Source organism: Garra rufa, chromosome 8 (assembly GCF_049309525.1).
Source record: "Garra rufa chromosome 8, GarRuf1.0, whole genome shotgun sequence".
In the NCBI taxonomy this organism is placed as follows: domain Eukaryota; kingdom Metazoa; phylum Chordata; class Actinopteri; order Cypriniformes; family Cyprinidae; genus Garra; species Garra rufa.
In genome coordinates, this window is record NC_133368.1 from 21,919,288 (window position 1) to 21,941,304 (window position 22,017).

General features: G+C 35.6%; 1 protein-coding gene across 1 annotated transcript; it reads right to left on the minus strand.

Annotated features, from left to right (window-relative positions):
- Positions 1–1,833: 1,833 nt before the first annotated feature.
- mphosph8 (M-phase phosphoprotein 8) lies at positions 1,834–20,487 on the minus strand. The gene is made up of 14 exons (XM_073845596.1): positions 20,246–20,487; positions 12,461–12,610; positions 11,330–12,364; positions 10,377–10,467; positions 9,842–10,291; positions 8,405–8,527; positions 7,828–7,916; positions 7,419–7,559; positions 7,142–7,228; positions 5,557–5,711; positions 5,279–5,436; positions 5,065–5,189; positions 4,878–4,961; positions 1,834–3,170 (listed from the first exon to the last, which is right to left on the minus strand). The coding sequence occupies exons 1-14, from the start codon at positions 20,342–20,344 to the stop codon at positions 3,129–3,131; spliced, it is 2,829 nt and encodes a 942-aa protein (XP_073701697.1). The 5' UTR covers positions 20,345–20,487; the 3' UTR covers positions 1,834–3,128.
- Between the last annotated feature and the right edge of the window lie 1,530 nt (positions 20,488–22,017).

Sequence of the window (22,017 nt, forward strand, 5' to 3'; positions counted from 1 at the left end):
AAAATCTAAAAAATCGCTTTTAACGTTGTCCAAATGAAGTTCTTAGAAATGCATATTACTAATCAAAAATGAAGTTTTGATATATTTACGGAAGGAAATGTACAAAATATCTTCTTGGAACATGATTTTTACTTAATATCCCAATGATTTTTGGCATAAAAGACAAATTGATAATCTTGACCCATACAATGTATTGTTGGCTATTGCTACAAATATACCCGTACTACTTAAGATTTTGTAGCCCAGGGTCACATATAACCATTGTATATGGACATATTTAGTCCTTAAAGCTGTTTGCTGGTAATCCAGTTCTTACTAATTTGAAGACATCTAGTGAACTGGAAGTGTCCTGCAATGTTTAGCTCATCCAACCCAAATTAAACACACCTAAAGCAGCTAATCAAGGTCTTCAGACCCAGGCAAATGTCTTCAAGCTGGTTGGAGTTAAACTCTGCAGGATTGGACAACCCTGCTGAAGACAGTTCTTTCACATCCATCTCTTGTGCGTATGTTGGCAAAGGGCCATCTTTCCCATCTGAGCACATTCTAACATTCAGTCGTGGCCAAAAGTTTTGAGAATGACACAAATATTAGTTTTCACAAAGTTTGCTGCTAAACTGCTTTTAGATCTTTGTTTCAGTTGTTTCTGTGATGTACTGAAATATAATTACAAGCACTTCATACGTTTCAAAGGCTTTTATCGACAATTACATGACATTTATGCAAAGAGTCAGTATTTGCACTGTTGGCCCTTTTCAGGACCTCTGCAATTCGACTGGGCATGCTCTCAATCAACTTCTGGGCCAAATCCTGACTGATAGCAACCCATTCTTTCATAATCACTTCTTGGAGTTTGTCAGAATTAGTGGGTTTTTGTTTGTCCACCCGCCTCTTAAGGATTGAAGTTTTAAGATCTGGGGAGTTTCCAGGCCATGGACCCAAAATTTCAACGTTTTGGTCCCCGAGCCACTTAGTTATCACTTTTGCCTTATGGTACGGTGCTCCATCGTGGTGGAAAATGCATTGTTCTTCACCAAACCATTGTTGGATTGTTGGAAGAAGTTGCTGTTGGAGGGTGTTTTGGTGCCATTCTTTATTCATGGCTGTGTTTTGGGGCAAAATTGTGAGTGAGCCCACTCCCTTGGATGAGAAGCAACCCCACACATGAATGGTCTCAGGATGCTTTACTGTTGGCATGACACAGGACTGATGGTAGCGCTCACCTTTTCTTCTCCGGACAAGCCTTTTTCCAGATGCCCCAAACAATCGGAAAGAGGCTTCATCGGAGAATATGACTTTGCCCCAGTCCTCAGCAGTCCATTCGCCATATTTCTTGCAGAAGATCAATCTGTCCCTGATGGTTTTTCTGGAGAGAAGTGGCTTCTTTGCTGCCCTTTTTGACACCAGGCCATCTTCCAAAAGTCTTGGCTTCACTGTGGGTACAGATGCGCTCACACCTGCCTGCTGCCATTCCTGAGCAAGCTCTGCACTGGTGGCACTCCGATCCCGCAGCTGAATCCTCTTTAGGATACGATCCTGGCGCTTGCTGGACTTTCTTGGACGTCTTGAAGCCTTCTTAACAATGCAGTGGAAAGTTTTTTTTTCGGCATTAAGTTAATTTTCATGGCAAAGAAGGACTATGTAATTCATCTGATCACTCTTCATAACATTCCGGAGTATATGCAAATTGCTATTACAAAACTTAAGCAGCAACTTTTCCAATATTTATGTAATTCTCAAAACTTTTGGCCACGACTGTACATTCATCTAAAATACAGTCTGCATGTGTGTGAAATTAAATTAGAAGGATGAAAGTCTCTAGTGCTGCAACAATTAAGAGAACAACCGTTTATTTATTGTTGCTGTATTAAATAGGAGAGAAGACAAAATATTGATTGTTATGGAAATATATGTACAGTTTATTTACTGTAGTCAAAAGAGGAAGTGAATCAATGAGCAGTCTTTCTCTCACTTACTAATAGTACAATGACAGGACAAAGAGAGGTAGGCCACGAGCAACAGAATAAAAGAACGTCACTACGCTTCGAAGCTCTTTTAAGATGAGCCCAGCTGTACATTCCCGCTCTGACTCTCAGTCATTAATCATTTTATATAATGCTTGTGAAAACTACGCTCATGAGATCTGGATGATCAGTACCAGAAGATGACCTGAGCTCATGTGCTGCATGTTAAACAGTTACGTAACTACACTCTAATGCAAAATCTAATAAGAAATTAAATTGAATTGATGTACAACCTGTCTGACAACACATTGGTGCACACATGAAAAGGGTCACGTTCCCTACTATTCAGTATAGATTAAAAGAACCTGTTCTACTGATCACTCCTACTTGAAAGACTTCAATCTTCCTCCTCTCAATGCGAAAACAAATTAGCCCTTAAAATAGCTCACAAACCAAATGCATACATTCAAACAAATCTTCAACTAGAATGGCTTCACTTTGTCCAATTTAGGATGCATGCCACTAGTTCATGCCTTTAAAAAAAACATCACATTCTCAGGAAAACAAAATAAGGAAAAATGTTAAAGCACCCACTCTGGTGTTCAAAGTCACACTTGGGTCCAGTCTTGTCACAGTCCCACGAGCACAAAGCAACAGGGAGGCAAGATCTGCTCATTCATTCATCATTCACTTTGCACAAGCAATACAGACAGAAGCACAACGGATGAGCGTGTGGTCGGGTTAAACAGAACAGAACAGAACGGAACATAAAACTAAACAGTAGGCGATCTGGAGTGATAAATTATTCTATTTAAAAGGAAAAAAATAAAAGGAACACTTTACAAACAAGATTTACAAATGACCTTCAAATACAAACCCAATTGTCATATTTGCTGACCTTCATGTGTGATGCAGTTGCTATCCAAAATCAGACCTCCGGAAACTCGTTTAAACACTTGCAACACTTAACCGAGCACGTATTTAAAAGTCACACTGAGATATGTGACTGTTGTTATTGACCTGTTAGTTCTACAGTCTTTTCTCAAAGTAAAACAACCATTTCTAAACCGTCTCCTGCTCAGCATGTGTCAAGTGTAGGAAAAGTCTCAGTTCTTGGAGAGGCTGAGCTCCTGCGGTGACCTTTGACCTGGAAGGACTGTGGCATCACTGTAGTTGGACTCTGTATGCACAAATTAGAAGTTTAACCTGTGGAAAAAGTGAAACACAGATTCCTGATTAATACATTTTAATTATTATAAAGCTTGTTTAGCTCAGTTCCCACTTTCCCATGACCTTTCCAGTCATTACTGGATTAGGATATTTAAAAAAAGAAAAGAAATAATCATTAGCTATGTTCCCATCACTCTGTTTTCATGCGTATTTAAGTATCGCATTAGAAACGAGTAATGGAGACGCAAAATTTGAGAAAAAAACCCTCTTCATTCGCAAAATTAGTCTGAGGTGGTTTCTGACTTGTACAATAAGGGTTAATGTGAAAAATGTGAGATGGAAATGCAATAGAACAATAGAGTCTTGTCCTACATTTTTCCTTTTTTGATAATCAGTTTCCCTCAGTTGTACGTCACAATATGGAAGAAAAGATCTTATGCTACTTTTATTAAGTTGCAACTTTAATGCGGTTTTTATTTTTTTCCAAGCCTGGAAAAGCAATATATGAATAAAAAAAATAGCGTCTGATTTTTTTAGAAAATCATTGTGTTTGATTCTTTTTAAATGATCCATTCTGAATGATTCAGTCTGAACAGCCGGGTTTCCGTCCAAAGTTGTGAACTGTGAATGCGCATTTTGAAGTATCGCATCAGAAACGAGTGATGGAAATGCAAAATTTTTGGGGGAAAAAAACCCTCTTAATTCACAAAAATCATCTGAGGTGGTTTTTGACTTGTACGAAAAAGGGTTAATGTGAAAAATGGGAGATGGAAACGCATTTGCTGAATTAATTCCTCCCAAAACTATACTTACAAGACTGCATTCCCAAACAGCATCCACCTCCGAAAGCAATGACCACATTTATTGGTTTTCATCTGCTCACTCTGAGGCGCAGGTGATTTATTATATAAAAAAATTATTATATTCAGTGGCTTCTACTTTTCTTAGTAAAATTTAGCAGCAGTTTATCAGGAAGTGCTGATTTTGTTCTCTTTGACTCATAGAATGGAAATGGTGCTGATTCGCAAAAGTTTTATGTGATATTTTCAGTTTTGCACACAAGTTAAATTCGTAACTTTGGATGGAAACCCTGCTATTTAGACTGAATCATTCAGAATGGATCATTAAAAAAAATAAATAAAAAAATCAAACACTATGATTTGTAACTTCGGATGAAAACCCGGCTGTTCTGACTGAATCATTCAGAATAGATAATTAAAAAGAATCAAACACAATGATTCACAACATTGGATGGAAACCCAGCGATTCAGACTGAATCATTCAAAATGGACCATTAAAAGGAATCAAACACAATGATTCTCTAACAAAACAGATACTATTTTTTTATTTATATTGTCTTTTCTAGGACTAAAAAAACAGCACTAAAGTTGCAACTTAATGGAAGTAGTGTAAGATCTTTTCTTCCATATTATAATGTACAACTAAGAAAAAATGTTTATCAAAAAAGGGGAAAAAATTAGGACTTGGTTCTATTGAATTACCTGGTAAAAAAAGAGGAACATACAAGGATAATATGTTCACAAAATGATCAAAAACATTTAAAAAACAATTTTAATTTTATGCTTTCCAAAGAACCAGGGAAATCCAGTTTGCTACAAGCAGCTATTATTTTACAGAGCCGTATCTCAATTACTCACACTTGCTTTGGTGCATGTTCAGGCATTTATAAAGCAGTATTTAATTCCTCTCATATGTGTAATAATGTGTGACAGTCCTAGGTACCTTAGCTGTGGGTGACTCTGCCAGCCGGATGAACAGTTTGTTGCTTCCCTGAACAGGACTGAAAGAGTATATGAAATGGCTGTCCTGCAGGGGGAGGAGCACGCAGAGTGTGAGAGACTGCAGACATCCAACAGAACAAAGAGACAATACATTTGAATAAAGATCGATTGTGATATTGGTGTCTTACCAAGAAGATGGGCAGCTGAAACTTATCATTCAGGACGACAGCATGGACACTACAGGGCCCGCAGAGTCTAGCTGTGATCTCATTAAGGAAGTTTGCATGGAAAATAAAAAGCAGGATGCCCGATCCTGAAACAGAAAGCACAGCAATAGCACATTAGTTTGGTGAATAAAACCACAGTTATTTAGAACAGAACAATCTGAAACAAGTATTTCACCTTCTCCGGGTGCGTGTTGAGGGGGTTTGTAGTTGAATTCCAGTGAAAAGTCTGGTCCCTCGCACAATCTGTGGCAAGCCAAAGGGAATACAGGTTCCAGCAGGGCCAGCCGCGTTTCAAAATAAGCTCTGATTGTCTCCTCCGCCACAGTTGATAACCTGCAAGATGCATTTTCACATATGCCCCTTATTTTAATAGTGATATTTTTATCCTCCCCATGTTCTATATCTTTAAATATATGTGCTGGGGTTTGAAGAACGCAGAAATGAAACACTCACGTCTGCATGTGGTCTTTGATGAGATCATATACCATCAAATTGTTGCTAAGTTTGGCATAGTACAAGGCAGTGTTCTTGTGTTTAGACAGGATGTTGCCGTCAGCGCCATATTCCAACAGGAGGCGAACCACATCTGCATTGCCCCTCTTACAAGCCTTAGAAAGAATAATACAACAATCAGCACTCAGTACATATAAGTTAGAACTTAAAAGTGCAAACTGTTTCATAGGTAAAGCACAACTTAATATCTAAATAAAAAAAAAACGAAATACGCTGATATCAAAAGTTTGGGATCAGTAAGATTTTTAATGTTCTGTTAAAGAAGTTTATTATGCTTCATCAAGGCTGCATTTTTTGATCAAAAATCTAGAAAAAAAACTGTAATATTGTGAAATATTATTTCAATGTAAAATAACAGTTTTCGATGTGATTATATTTTAAAATAGAATTTATTCCTGTCATGCAAAGCTGATTTTTTTTTATTTTTTAAATCACTCCAGTATTGAGTGTCACATGATCCTTCAGAAATCATCCTAATATGCTGATTTATTATCAATGTTGAAAACAGTTGAGCTGTTTAACATGTGACCCTGGACCACAAAACCAGTCATAAGGTTAAATTTTACAAAACTGAGATATATACATCATATGAAAGCTCAATAAATACGCTTTCTATTGATAGATGGTTTGTTTGGATAGGACAACATTTGGCCGAGATACATCTATTTGAAAATCTGGAATCTAAGGGTGCAATAAAATCAAAATACTGAGAAAATCACCTTTAAAGTTCCCCAAATTAAGTTCTTAACAATGCATATTACTAATCTAAAATTACATTTTGATAGGTTTAAAATCTTCATGGAACTTGATCTTTACTTAATTTCCTAATGATTTTTGACATAAAAGAAAAATCAATAATTTTGACACATACAATGTAATATACCCCAGCGACTTAAGACTGGTTTTGTGGTCCAGGGTCACATATTTAGTTGTAACCGGTGATAATTTTTTTTTTTAGGATTCTTTGATGAATTAAAAAGTTAAAAAGAACAAAATTTAAAATAGATATAAAATATTTTATAACAATATATAATACCATTTCAAAGTTTGTTCAGTACATTTTTATTCTCTTTTTTGAATACTTTTATTCACCAAGGATGAGTTAAATTAATAAAAAGTGATAGCAAAGACTTACATTGTTAGAAGATTTCTATTTTGAATAAATGCTGTTCTTTTTAACATTTTATTCATCAAAGAAGCCTGAAAAAAGAATCACAGGTTCCAAAAAAATTAAGCGACACAAAGGTTTCCAACATTGATAGTAAATCAGCATATTAGAATGATTTCTGAAGAAAAATGTGGCACTAAAGACTGGAGTAATGGCTGCTGAAAATTCAGCTTTGCATCACACGAATGAATTACAATGAAAAGTTATTTTAAACTGTAATATTTCATATTATTACTGTTTTTACTGTATTACTGTATTTTTAAATCAAAGACATGCAGTTTGATGAGCTAGTTAGTTTTTTCTTTCAAAATTTTCCCAAATTCAAAAAAAATTCCCAAATCAACATAACCATCTCACCTTCATGAGAGCTGTTTCTCCACCCAGAGTTTGGGCATTTACAGACGCTCCTGCCTCTAGAAGAATGGCCACTGTCGTCAAGAAGTTCTGCACCAAACAAAACAGTTATTAACAGAGTTATTCAAATAGATTGTTGTGGGTTTGTGTATTTACCAACAAAATGACCCTGAAAATGGGTGCCTAACCATATACAACATGCAAATACTCTCTTGTATTAGTGGTTGAAGTGAAAACAGTCATCATGAGAGTTCCTGAACAGAGCAGTGTTGTTCTGCACCTTTTCAGCAGCATGCATCAGGGCAGTGGTGCCATTCTTCTGTCTAGCGTTGACCTTCACTCCTTTCTTAATGAGCAGCCTGAGGACATCATCCTGACCACCTGCAGCAGCCAGCAGTGTTAAGGACATGCCGCTCGAGTCCTGCAGGTGGCAGCACAGCACATACACAAAACATTCAAAGATCTTCACATGACATCCTACCAAAAAGCATGCAGACTGGGAGATTGAAGTATTCAAGGTTTCATTGATTCAATAAAAATATTACATTTGTTAACAGGCGAGTTTCTGCAGGTATTCCAGATAAGTACGTTTGAAAAACATGACTCAGCTTCCTGATGGATCATTACAATAGATTCAATGCAGAGAGCACAAAACAGAGGAAAAGAGTAAAGTAGAATAAGTAACATACCTCCTGGTCCAGATTGTAGTCCTCTTTGGAACTAAGTGCACGTTTTACCGCTAAGTAATTCCCATTCTTCACTGCTTCTCGCAGCTCACCTGAAAGTTACATAGTAAACAGAGCAAGGGATAAGAGAGGAAAATTATGAAGAAAACTTAAGTCAAAATTTCGAAATTGAGATATATATACCTCACCTGAAAGCCGAATAAATAAGCTTTCCATTGATGTATGGTTTGTTAGGATAGGATATTTGGCAACTATTTGAAAATCTGGAATCTGAAGTTGTCCAAATGAAATTCTTTTTATAGTTTTTTTTTTTTTAAAGTTTTTATATATTTATGGTAGGAAATTTACAAAATATATTCATAGAACATGATCTTGACTTAATATGACTTAATATCCTAATGATTTTTGACATTAAAAACAAAATCGAAAATTTTAACCCATATAATGTATTTTTGGCTGCTACAAATAAACCTGTGCTACTTAAGACCAGGGTAACAAATGTGAAAATAAATTAAAGGACTTGAAATATGCCATTGAGAAGGGATTTGTGCTATTGTTTTTCTCTGTGGTTATCACTCACCGGGAGTTAAGGTTAGTGGAGAGAGATTCTCATCCTCTCCATTCAAGTGTTTCTGAAAGTCTTCCAGTGTCATCCAGTCCAGCTTGAGCTCCACCCCAAGATTAAGAGATGGTGGTCCCCTGTCTGTCACACAAAAACACACTGTTATTAGCATCCAGGGACTAAAAAACAACTTGGAATCCCCAATATATCTGCTACTACATGCCTATAATACATACAAAACAGACTAAATTAAGTGCAAAAAAAAAAACTATCAATTTTCAATTTTTCTGAAAACAATTGAAAACTACTTCTGTGAGTGATTTTTAAATTCCAGCCCATTTTAAGCTAGCAAAAAAATATTTTTTAAACAATAACGGATGAGTTGAGAGTGGCTCTTGAAGGACCAGCACCACATACCCTTGTAGCACTCTTTCGAGTTTATCCTCCAGAATCTGGCAGTAAGTTTTGGGACTTCAGTTTTAAGTCCATCTCCTATCCTGAAATGTCTGTCTTGCAGAGATGGACCAAAATGAACTCTTAAAACTTACTGCCAGATTCTGGAAAATCTATTTTTGAAAGAGTGCTGCAAGAGGATGTGGTGCTGGTCCTTCAAGAGCCACTCTCAACTCATCTGTCTATAAAGCCTATAAAAAAAACAGTCTCCATGTATTTCACAACACTTCAAAATGTTATTCTTATTAATTGAGGGTAATTTTTTAGGATTTTTTTTTCCCAAGCAAAGTCTCTGAGAACCTGACACATTGCACTTCTGGAGACTGTAAACGGTGGCGCTGGAAACTAAATGGTTTCTGATGGTTTCATATCTAATTCTTAACATTAATTCTTACTTTTTTTGCAATTAACAGGCATCTTTTCTCCTCCACCTGTTTTTTCTCACAATGCAGACGCAACAAGCATTTTTCTGTCCGGTGGTCATGCCTTAACTTTGCAAATTCCAGTATTGCATTAGTATTGCATCCTTCTCATGGGCATTTAATAGTTTTTGACTTTTCAGTCTGAGGTAAATCTCTTTTTTGGCTCATTTTACCTGTAAAAGAAAATGTGCCTAATATATCTGCACAGCTGAATATAAGGAGTTTTTCACTTCCGGCCTTCATGGACAATTATATATCACTTATGAATAATTAAATACAAAATGAATAATAGTTATTAAGATTGATGTGGTTTGGAATTGGTCAAATGTGCTTGGAAAAAAAATATGACCACAATAGCAACGTGCCTAATAATTATGCACACAGTGTAGTTTACTTCAATCATTTAACCCAACCAACTGGGTCAAAATAACCCAGCATGTGTTCTGTCCAACATTTACCCAGCGCTGGGTTGCCAAATAACCTGAGTTGGGTTGTTTTTAAAACTGAACAAAATGCAGGCATCTCAAGACATGTTTTAAAAAGTTGAGCCTCTTTTAACTTTACATTGTCAAATACAAACCAGGGGTTTTGTCTGAGCGCTCCATGGTCTCCTGAGAGTCCTGATTGTCATCGCAGGCGGTGAAGACCCGTGATTCACTGTCATCCTTCCTTCTCCTCTTCTTGTCCTTCCATCTGGAGTCTTCTGTTGAGTCAGGAGATGCTATTGACTCAGCCATGGACTTCCGGGCTTCCTCTGCATATCTCTGTGCCTCCTCCTGGCGTGCCTTTCTCTCTCGTTGAGCTTCCTCTATTCTCTCTTTCTTCTTTCTCTCCTCTTCTTCAATCCTTTCTTTCCTCCTTCTCTCATCTTCTTCCAACTTTTCTTTCCTCTTCCTTTGTTCTTCCTCCCTCTGCTCTCGTAGTAATTCCTCCTTAGACTTGAGGGCCGGCTCATCTGATTTATCACTTTTCTCCATCTCCTGTTTCTCGTCTAGCTCTACAGAGACAGGACTCTGGCCAGGTCGAAGCACTGGAATGAGCAGAATGTAGAGGTTAATCAAACAAAAAAAACACAAGACCATTCAAAATTTAAGTCAGCTACAAATGTATTTTACCATCTTTTCCCTTCTCTATCTTGTCTGAATCAGGTTTTCGTGCAGGAGACTGCTTTGACAATTTTGTTTTCTTGTCGTTTTTCCCTGCACCCTGTAAAACAAGTGGAAAAAAGTCAAATCACAAACATAACACGGTTCTGTGACAAAACAATGTTAATATTTAAACTAGGACTGAAAAGGTTCCAGTAAGATTTTTAAAGAAATTAATACTTATTTAACCAGGATGCATTAAATTGATCAAAAGTGACAGTAAAGACATGAAGAATCATGAAAAAAATCTATTTTCACAAAGAAAAAATTAAGGAGCACAACTGTGTTTACTATTGATAAGAAATGTTTCTTAAGCATCAAATCATTATATCTGACCCTGGACCACAAAACCAGTCTTAAGTCGCTGGGGTATATTTGTAGCAATAGCCAAAAATACATTGTATGGGTCAAAATGATAGATTTTTCAAAAATCATTAGGAAATTAAGTAAAGATCATGTTACATTAAGATTTTTCTGTAAAATTCCTACTGAAAACCTATCAAAATGTAATTTTTGATTAGTAATATGCATTGTTAAGAACTTAATTTGGAGAACTTTAAAGGTGATTTTCTCAGTATTTAGATTTTTTTGCACCCTTAGATTCCAGATTTTCAAATAGATGTATCTCGGCCAAACATTGTCCTATCCTAACAAACCATACATCAATAGAAAGCTTATTTATTGAGCTTTCATATGATGTATATATCTCAGTTTTGTAAAATTTAACCTTATGACTGGTTTTGTGGTCCAGGGTCATTTCTGAAAGATCACGTGACACTAAAGAATGGATGACTGCTGAAAATTCAGCTTTGCTTCACAATATTACAATTTTTGCTGTACTTTGTACTAGTTGTTTTAACAGGTGTACTACCTTATAGCAAAAATGGAAGAAAATGGGTTACATCAGAGTTTTAGATCTGTACCTTTTGAGTTGCATTCTTGTTCTGGTCCGTTTGTCTCCTTGGTGCACGATCTTTTGCCTCACAGTTCAACAGGAACTTTTCAAACAAGTTAGAGGCACCTCCTTTCTCACCAGCTTCTTCCTTCGGCTCTTCTTCTTTGGGCTTGATGGGGGCTGTTGATGCTGTGGAGGATGAGGAGGAGGAAGATGCAGATGAGAGCTTCTGAGAAGGTGGGGTAGTGTCCTGTCCTTTGCTTTTAACCTTTAACTTAGGTGCGGATGTAGCTGCTCCCGTGTCACTAGAGTCGGGCTCCTCCTCACTGCGAGAAGACTTGCTAGTGCTCTTGCTACTAGTAAGGCCCTTGTGCTTGTTCCCAGCACTATCTTTAGGTGTGGCTGCTGAAACCTCTAGTTTTTTAGGCTTCTTCTCTTGAATCAGGTCTTTGAAACCTTGGAGCTTTAGATCAGACTTGGGCTTTTTCTGTTTGGCCTGCTTGAGATCACCTCCACTCTCACTTCTCGCAAATTTGTCTGTGGTTTTTGCCGAAGTGGTTTTGAAGGAATCATTCGTTTCTGTGTTTGTCGTATCATCCGTGTGGGACTCAGAGGGCACGTCGCTCTTCTCATCCTCATCGTCTGAGGAATCAATCTCTCTTTTTGACTTGATCTTCTTTTTCTTGCGGTCCTCTCCGCTGTCTTTCCTCTGCTTTCCCCCATCTTTATACTTGTCAAGCTTCTTTTGTTTCTTAGGAGTAACTGGGCCGTCGTCCTCGTCAGATTCAATGAGCCTCTTCTTTGTGTCTTTTTTAGGAGGTGCAGGGGAAGGATCCCTGCTCTCCGTCTCCTCCTCATCAGACTCAGGTGCAGGCAGAGGCTTGTCTTCCCTCCATTTCTCCTTTTTCTTCTTCTTCTTCTTCTTTTCCTTCATAGGCATCTCATCATCTGATTCCTCCACTTTCTTCTTTTTCTTCTTCTTTTTCTTTATAGGTGATTCTCTGTGTTTTTCTTTATCACTGTCACTCTCATCAGCGTCGAACAGATCACTCTTCATGGGCAGCTTGTAGGTACAATGGGGCACAATCAATATTCACAAAGATCAAGTAAACCAGATTTGTCTGTACAAGCTCTTAGAAAAACTACAATCATGTCTTACCATGCTAGTTTCCTTCTTTGGCTTCAACTCAGCCAGGGCCTTCTTGTAGGCAAGCAGCACTTCCCTGCAGTCATCCAAGTGTTCCTCAGGCTCCCAGGTGTCATCGCCCGATGAATAGTTCTTCCATCGCACGCGGTACTGCACCACTCCCTGTAAAAATGTCAGAGGTCAAAGATCATGGCCTACCAGAGGGCTATCTACAATCTTTAAACAGTACTGACAGTAATGTATATCAAAACATACAGGTTTAAACACTCATTAAAGGGCCACGAAAGGTGCTCAAAATACTGGTTTCACTCATTCAGAGTGTGTGGATGGATTGTGTTTGTCTATGAAAGAGAAATACCAAATACATTAAATTTGATGCACTAAAATAACTTATAAAAAAATATATAAAAATAAACACAATACAAATAATAATAATGATCATGATGACAAAATTACTAAAATGAAAACTAAAGATGTACAAATAAAAGCTAATTAAAAAAGTGATTTAAATAAATATAATATAATAAATCAACATATACATTATATATGTAAATAAGCAATATATTAATACATATATAAATACATATATATACACTGCCGTTCAGAAGTTTTGGCATCAGTAAATTTTTATGTTTTACTGAAGAAGATTCTTATGCTCATCAAGGCTGTATTTATTTGATCAAAAATCCAGAAATATATTTCAATGTAAAATAACTCTTTTCTATGTGAATATATTTTGAAATTTAATTTGTGATGCAAAGCTTTATTTTCAGCATCATTCACTCCAGTATTCAGTGTCACATGATCCTTCAGAAATCATTCTAATATTCTGATTCATCATCAATGTTGGAAACAGTTGTGATGCTTAATATTTTGTTGAAGCCTATGATACTTTTTCAGGATTCTGTAATAAATAAATGTTTAAATAAATATAAATATTTTTAACAACATAACCTACCGTTCAAATGTTTGTGGTCAGTAAATTTTTATTCTTTCTTTTTTTGAAAGAAATTAATGTTTTTATTCAACAAGGATGTGTTAAATTGATAAAAGTTGATAGCAAAGACTTACATGTGACCCTGGACCACAAAAGCAGTCTTAAGTAGCACAGGTATATTTGTAACAATTGCCAAAAATACATTGCATGGGTCAAAATTTTTCTTTTATGCTAAAAATCATTAGGATATTAAGAAAAGATAAGATAAGATATACTGTAAATTTCTTACCATAAATATATCAATACATAATTTTTGATTAGTAATATGCATTGCTACAAACTTCATTTGGACAACTTTAAAGGCGATTTTCTCAATATTTCTTTTTTTTTTTTGCACCCTCAGATTCCAGATTTTCAAAAAGTTGTCCAAATCTTGTCCCATCCTAACCAACTATTCATCTTAATTTCCAAAATTAGACCCTTATGACTGGTTAAAAAATTGTTTGAATAAACACTGTACTTTAACTTTTTATTCAAAGAATCTTGAAAAACGATTCACAGGTTCCAAAAAATATATTAAATCAACACAAAGGATTTCTGATGGATCATGTGACACTGAAGACTGGAATAATGATGCTGAAAATTCAGCTTTGCATCACAGGAATAAATAATATTTTAAAAATATTTTTCAGTATTTTTGATCAAATAAATACATCCTTGATGAGCAAAAGAAATTCTTTAAAAAATTCTTAAATCTTAAAAATCTTACTGATCCCAAACTTGTGAATGGCACTGAATATACTAGTAAAAATAAATATAATAGTATAAAAATAGTAATAAAATAACACTGACTAGTACTTCAAAAACTCACATACAGACTGAGGAGAAGATAAAACAAGACAAACTGTAATTATTTTTGAAAAACTCATATAGTGAATAAGGCTGTAGTGTCAGACATCTACCTCACATTATCACTAGTGTCACGCACTACGTGAGAGAACGACGAGAAGGGTGATGTTTATAGGAGGCATTAGGGCAGTAATTAATGCTTAGCAGACACATCCCAAGCGCCGCAGGTTAGTTTCAAAGGGAAGTTCATTATCCGCAGCGTTGCTAAGTAACAAACACTGCTGATTTCCCTGCTCCTCTTATTTCCTGTGACTCTATCTGGAGGATTAATAATAGCTGAAGATCAAAGCCAAATAATATGTTTTAATCCCAACCGACAGAGTGGATGGGATGTCTTTCTTCTTTTACATCTACTGGTTTCACAGGACCGGCAAGCAACACTTTTGTGGCTGTTGTATGTTAACCCAAATCTGTCTTTGTCTTAAACTGTGAGATACTGCTAGGTGCACCTATTTCAAGAACCTTGGCTTAGATAAGAGTGCTAGTTTCCTGTACAACTGCCTCTGTGCAGGAACAAGCAGCAGTGAGAAGCGGTTAATCACTGTATTTATGTAAACAAGCGAGTTAAAGACATGATTGTCTGTGTGTGTCTGCCAAAGCGCAGTAGTCTAGTAAGCACAGGCTGTCAGTTGATCTGAGAGTGGTTGTTACTGGCTCACAGCCATCGCTGACTGTCTCATGTTGCAGTCAGTATGAATGGAAACCACTTGGATAAAGTCGTGACGGACGATGAGACTGACACACAGAGACACAGATAAAAATGTTTCTCATTCAATCAGCCGTATCATCACACAGTGTTCTTGCAAGGTCACAAATAAACAAGGTCTAGATATAAAAATACCGCTGGAAATGACTGAAATGTATCAGATTTTTTAAACGTAAGGTCAACAAATTACTGTATTTTTCTGAATCACCAAGCTTTCCACTAATGTATGGTTTGTAAGGATAGGACAATATTTGGCCGAGATACAACTATTTGAAAATCTGGAATCTGAGGGTGCAAATAAAACATCTAAATATTGATAAAATTGCCTTTAAAGTTGTCTTTAAAGTTCTTAGCAATGCATATTATTAAACAAAAATTAAGTTTTTAAATATTTATGACAGGAAATTTACAAAATATCTTCATGGAACATGACCTTTACTTAATATCCTAATGATTTTTGGCATAAAAGGAAAATCAATAATTTTGATCCATACAATGTATTGTTGGCTATTGCTACCCAAGTCAAGTCAAGTCAAGTCAAATTTTATTTCTATAGCACATTTAAAAACAACAGAGTTGCGCCAAAGTGCTGTACAGAGCTACAGAGTGCAAATAAAAGCTTTTAGAATAGACAAGACAAAATACAATTATAGACACTATTTCACCCGATATAATCCCTTTAATAGATCATATAAGATCAATCCAAAGTGACTTAATTAAAAGCCAAAGAGAATAAATAAGTTTTAAGAGCTAATTTAAAACTGGATAATGACGGGGCAGATCTCACAGCGAAGGGCAAACTGTTCCAGAGTTTAGGTGCCGCAGCAGAGAAGGCCCGACCACCCTTGGTTTTACAGCGAAAGCGTGGGACAGTTAAAAGAAGCTGATTACAAGACCTGAGAGTTCTTTGGGGAGTGTACAGAGTCAGAAGGTCAGATAAGTATTTTGGTGCATTCCCGGATAGCGCTTTGTACACAAAAACTGCAATTTTAAAATCGATTCTGAACTTAACCGGGAGCCAGTGTAAAATTTCTAGAATAGGTGAAATGTGTTCTCTCTTTTTTGTACCGGTCAGAAGTCTCGCTGCAGCATTTTGAACAACTTGCAGGCGAGAGATTGTAGTTTGAGGCAGACCACAGTACAGGGAATTACAGTAGTCCAGCCGTGATGTAATGAAGGCGTGAATTACAATCTCTAAATCTTTCCGAGACAAGAAATGTTTTACTTTTGCAATCGATCTCAAGTGAAAGAAACTGCCTTTTACTACTGAGCTAACTTGTTTTTCAAAATTAAGTGCCGAATCCAAAGTAAATCCGAGATTCCTTACATGAGGTCGAGCACTGACAGGGAAGGAACCGAAATTAGAAGTAGATGAGAAAGTAGATGTCTTCATGGAACATGACCTTTACTTAATATCCTAATGATTTTTTGGCATAAAAGGAAAATCAATAATTTTGATCCATACAATGTATTGTTGGCTATTGCTACCCACATACCCATATGACTGGTTTTGTGGTCCCGAGTCACATTTTTGTATGTAATCAAACATTAAATATCATTCTGTGCCTAATTAATTATGGGTTTAATACCATGACAACATAAGTGTGACCTAAAGCAGTCACAGAAATTGGTATTTGCTTTCTCAGAGTTGATTGTGGTTACATACACTACTGTTCAAAAGGCGACCAAGTTTATTAAAAGAGTTTTAATAAGTCTCTTATGCTCACCAAAGCGGCATTAATTTGATCAAAAATACAGAAAAACAGTAATATTGTTAAATATTATTACAATTAACAGTTTACTATTTGAATATATTTTCAAATGTAATTTATTCCTGATGGCAAAGCAGAATTGTCAGCAGCCATTCCTCCAGTCTTTAGCATCACATGATCCTTCAGAAATCATTATATGATTATGATATAATATATATCATAATAATTTGCTGATTTGGCATTTTTTATTACAATTAATGCTAAAACTGTTGTGCTGCTTAATATTTTTGTGGAAACCGTAAAACATTCTCCACATATTTTTTTAATTACTGACCCCTGACGGTATTGTATATTTATTATGTTTTTGTTGCTTTATAATACAAACTTATAAACCAGTTATTTAAAAATTAGGTAATAGCCTTTATTGAGTTATGACAAATTGTGCACTGATCACAGATAGTTTTAGAATGTAGTGTTGATTTAATTTTAATACAAGTCATAATTGTTCAGACTAAGAATTTCATGTAATTTATTTTTAACTAAACTATAAGACACTAAATGGATGTCCTTTGTCTTTATATATTCAGAAAAATACAACAAATAATAATTGAAAAGTTAATTTCTGAGAATGATTTTTAGCATCATCATCTATAATATTAAACTACAAACTTTTTAAGGAAGTATCTTCTGCTCACCAAACCCACATTTATTTGATCCAAAGTACAGCAAAAACAGTACAATTTTGAAATATTTTTACCATTTAAAATAACTATTTTCTATTTAACTATATTTCAAAATGTAATTTATTCCTGTGATCAAAGCTGAATTTTAGCATGAGTGCTCCAGTCACGTGATCCTTCAGAAATCATACTAATATTCTGATTTGCTGCTCAAAAAACATATTTTTTTTATTATGCTGAAAACAGCTGAGTATAATTTCTCTGATAACATTATACATGTCTTTATCACCACTTTTGATCAATTTAAAGCATCCTTGGTAAATAAAAGTATTCATTTCTATCATTTCTTTCCCCAAAAAAGATTCTGACTCCAAGCTTTTAAATGGTATAGTGTATAATGTTACAAAAACTTTTTATTTCAGATAAATGCTGATCTTTGTATTCATCAAAGAATCCTGAAAAAAAATGTACTCAACTGTTTTAAATATTGATCATAATAATAAATATTTCTTAAACAGCAAATCAGGATATTAGAATGATTTCTGAGAGATCATGTGACACTGAAGACTGGAGTAATGATGCTAAAAATTGAGCTTTGAAATCACAGGAATAAATTACATTATATGTGACCCTGGACCACAAAACCAGTCTTAAGTCGCTGGGGTATATTTGTAGCAATAGCCAAAAATACATAGTATGGGTCAAAATTATTGATTTTTCTTTTATGCCAAAAATCATTAGGAAATTAAGTAAAGATCATGTTCCATGAAGATTTTTTGTAAAATTCCTACTGTAAACCTATCAAAATGTAATTTTTGATTAGTAATATGCATTGCTAAGAACTTAATTTGGAGAACTTTAAAGGTGATTTTCTCAGTATTTAGATTTTTTGCACCCTCAGATTCCAGATTTTCAAATAGATGTATCTCGGCCAAATATTGTCCTATCCTAACAAACCATACATCAATAGAAAGCTTATTTATTGAGCTTTCATATGATGTATATATCTCAGTTTTGTAAAATTTAACCTTATGACTGGTTTTGTGGTCCAGGGTCACATATTTAAAATATATTCAAAATTGTGCTGCTCTTGCTGTGTGTTGGATCAAATAAATGCAGGCTTGGTGAGCAAAAGAGACTTCTTTAAAAACATCAAAAATCTTACTTTTCAAAAACTATTGACTTGTTGTGTAAGCTTAAAATTACGACATAGGCTCCATGTATCTAAAATGACTTTAAAAAGCAATTTTCCCCACATCTAGACAATATTATAAAACTCAAATGAGGAAGATCCTCTCACATACAATACACTCTGTCATCTCACACATTACAGATACAGCAAATCAACAATTGCAGTAGAACTGACTCTAGTTCAAAGGTCACTGAGCGCTACAAAATTGGATTTTACATGCCTTGTGTGTGTTATCTGTCCTCTAAACACTGACCTCCTCAATACACTTTACAGAGGCTTATCGATCTCAACAAACAGGGTTCCAGCTACAACCGGGCTGTCTGCAATTTTCTATCGCTATCCCTTGTCAGTTAAACTGTGTCTGCTCACTACACTCCATTATCTTCCCTTTCCTCTTTAAGTTATTTAATAACAAACGTCTCACTGTCACACAACACCTGTTCTTTCAGTATTAATGACGCACAGTTACACAAACACACACACACACACACACACACACACACACACACACACACACACACACACACACACGCACACACACACGCCCTTGTGATATTTCTAGATTAGGCGCTGCTGAATGCAGCTTCACCAAAATAAACTAAAGCAGTCTGGCATGACGTGATCAGTCTTGTGTTTTTGCATTTAACAGAGTTGGAATGAGCATAAAACAGTCTCCTAGAAATCATTCGGTCAGCGTTTCACATCTGCTCAGGCAAGCCAGGATCTCCAGACATGAAGGTGACGAAAGTAGTCTGTAATGTGATATTCCCATCTCTCTCTCTTTATGAGAGCCCAAGAGACCTTTGCATAAAGCACCTAGACAGGAACAGGGAAACAACCCTATCTCACATCTCCAAAACACACGTTTAAAACGGCTCCTACAGTCCAGCAACACTAACTGCAGTTACTACATCTAATAATAATGTAAACTACTGAAAATAGGTTTGCATTCTCATAAAGCAAAATGCTGAATCATTGTTACTCATTGCCATCAGTAGGACCATGCATGAAGGGCTAACAAAACATAAGCGATTTATCTGTCACGCATTCAATGTTTGTAAGAGATTTTTTTAATGTTTACACTTGTGATGTTGTGTGATTAGTAGTATGCGCATAAAATATAGTCATAAGAACTCCATAAGTCTCTCTCTTTTCTATGGATTTCTATTCAAAGAGAACTAATAACGTGCCTTTTCAGATATGGATGCTGTTAACAACAGTACATACTGTATAAAGCCTTGAATGCCTGTCACTGATGTCACCAGTGTTTTGCTCCAAATAAATCGCCACTGGTCGTGTTTGGCACTCATTTTGGGCGTGGAGAGATTCACTCCGGTGTTTAAAGTGATTTATCCAGATTATGAGCCGCTGTGGTGTCAACAACAAGAGCGGCTGAAAGTGAATTTGTCTTGCGCCCCTTGCTCGTGGCTCAACCCGAGCTAACCGTCAGAAAGTTACAACGAGTAAATACAGCCTCTCTGCACTATGGGAAGTTAGTCTTTTAAGACGAACAGGCTGTAAAATCACCCTTTGGACGATTTCTTTGCCTTTATCCTATTATTTATAGTGTCGGCAGTATTTACTAAGGACAGTTATAGCGACATGCTACGTCGCTAGCAAGATGGCATCCGAAGCTCCGCCACAAATACTCTCTCTCTCACCTCTCTGACTTGCATGTCAATAATCCTCTCCACTTCGTATACATCTTCTTCTTCCTGCTCGCTGTCTCCAGGCTCCGCTCTCTCGGCTCCGGAGTCCATTTGTGCTTTAACTAAGCAAAATATTACTGACGCTATGTGTTGTATATACGTGTGCTAACAGCATGAAGGCCGCACGGCAGCCGAACTAGTGTACATACACACGGATACAGCAGCAGCGCACTGGCGGTGATAGTACTCGGTGTTGCCAGATCGCCTAAGAAAAACCGCGCAATATGGCCTGGGAAGAAAACAACCTCAAGGACGCGTGTTGTAAGCGGACGTGGCAACACGGGGAGTACTACAACAGGAGGAGGCTCCCTCTGTGTGTGTGTGTGTGTGTGTGTGTGTGTGTGTGTGTGTGTGTGTGTGTGTGTGTGTGTGTGTGTGTGTGTGTGTGTGTGTGTGTGTATAAACGGTGACAGATGATATGACTGAGGTTATCTTCTTCCACTGCTAAATATAACACAGGCGACAAAAAATGAGGTGAAGTGACTGTCGCTAAAATAGATGTTCAATAAGATGTTAAATTTAATTGATCAAAAATACAGAAAAACGGTAATATTGTGACATATTATTGCAACTTAAAATAATGGTTTACTATTTTAATATACTTTAAAATGTAATTTATTTCTGTGATGCAAAGCTGCTTTTTTTAGTCTTTACTTCAGTCTTCAGTGTCACATGATCCTTCGGAAATCACTCTGAAATGCTGATTAATTATCAATGTTTATTTTTTTGTGGAACCTGATTTTTCAGGATTCTTTGATGAATAAAAAGTTAAAAAGAACAATATTAAATAGAAATCTTTGTAACAATATACACTACTGTTCAAAAGTTTGGGGTCTTCTTTCTTTTTATGAAAGAAATTAATACTTTTATCAAACAAGGATGTGTTAAATTGATAAAAAGTGATCCAAGTAAAGACTTCATACACTGTAAAAAGTTTTCACCAGATTCAACTTAAAAACCTAAGTTTAGCAAAAAAATTTTTTAAGTTAAATCAGCTTAAAACTACAAGTCATGTTAACTTATTACAATAAAAATGTGTTGATTTAACTTGTGAGTTGAAATGACTTAAATTGATTTAACTTAAAACTTTAAGGTAGCTGCTAAACTTAGGTTTTTAAGTTGAAACTGGTGAAAACGTTTTACAGTGTAGAAGTTTTTATTTTTAATAAATGCTGTTCTTTTGAACATATTATTCATCAAAGATTCCTGAAAAAAGAATCACAGGTTCCAAACAAATATTAAGCAGCACGTTTCCAATATTGATAATAAATCAGCATATTAGAATGATTTCTGAAGGATCATGTGACACTGAATATACTGGAGTAAAGATGCTGAAAATTCAGCTTGAACAGAAATAAATTTGATTTTAAAGTATATTAAAAAAGCATAGTTTTAAATTGTAATAATATTTCACAACATTATATATTGTATTTTCTGTATTAAATGTATTGTTTTGTTCAAATAAATGTAGCCTTGATGAGCAAAAGAAACCTATTTGAAAAACATTAAAAGTCTTCCTGATCCCAAGTTTTTTTAATGGCAGTGTATATTATAAATTTAATTAAATATTTTTTTAATAGCCAAATAATTTTAAATTATATAGCTGTTTATAAATAAACTATCACTTTTTAGTAAGGATGTCTAATGTTAATATAAGTTAACGCAATAGTTAACTTGAACTGACAATAGCAATTATACAAATTTAAAATGTTTGACTTTCAATA

Excerpts from the sequence above, each read along its gene's own strand:
- mphosph8 (XM_073845596.1), bottom strand. The coding sequence starts at position 20,344 with ATGGACTCCGGAGCCGAGAGAGCGGAGCCTGGAGACAGCGAGCAGGAA. Across the intron at positions 12,611-20,245 it reads TTGACATGCAAGTCAGAGAG|GGAGTGGTGCAGTACCGCGT; the intron begins GTGAGAGAGAGA and ends ACATTTTTACAG. Across the intron at positions 5,437-5,556 it reads ATCAAAGACCACATGCAGAC|GTTATCAACTGTGGCGGAGG; the intron begins GTGAGTGTTTCA and ends TGCATCTTGCAG.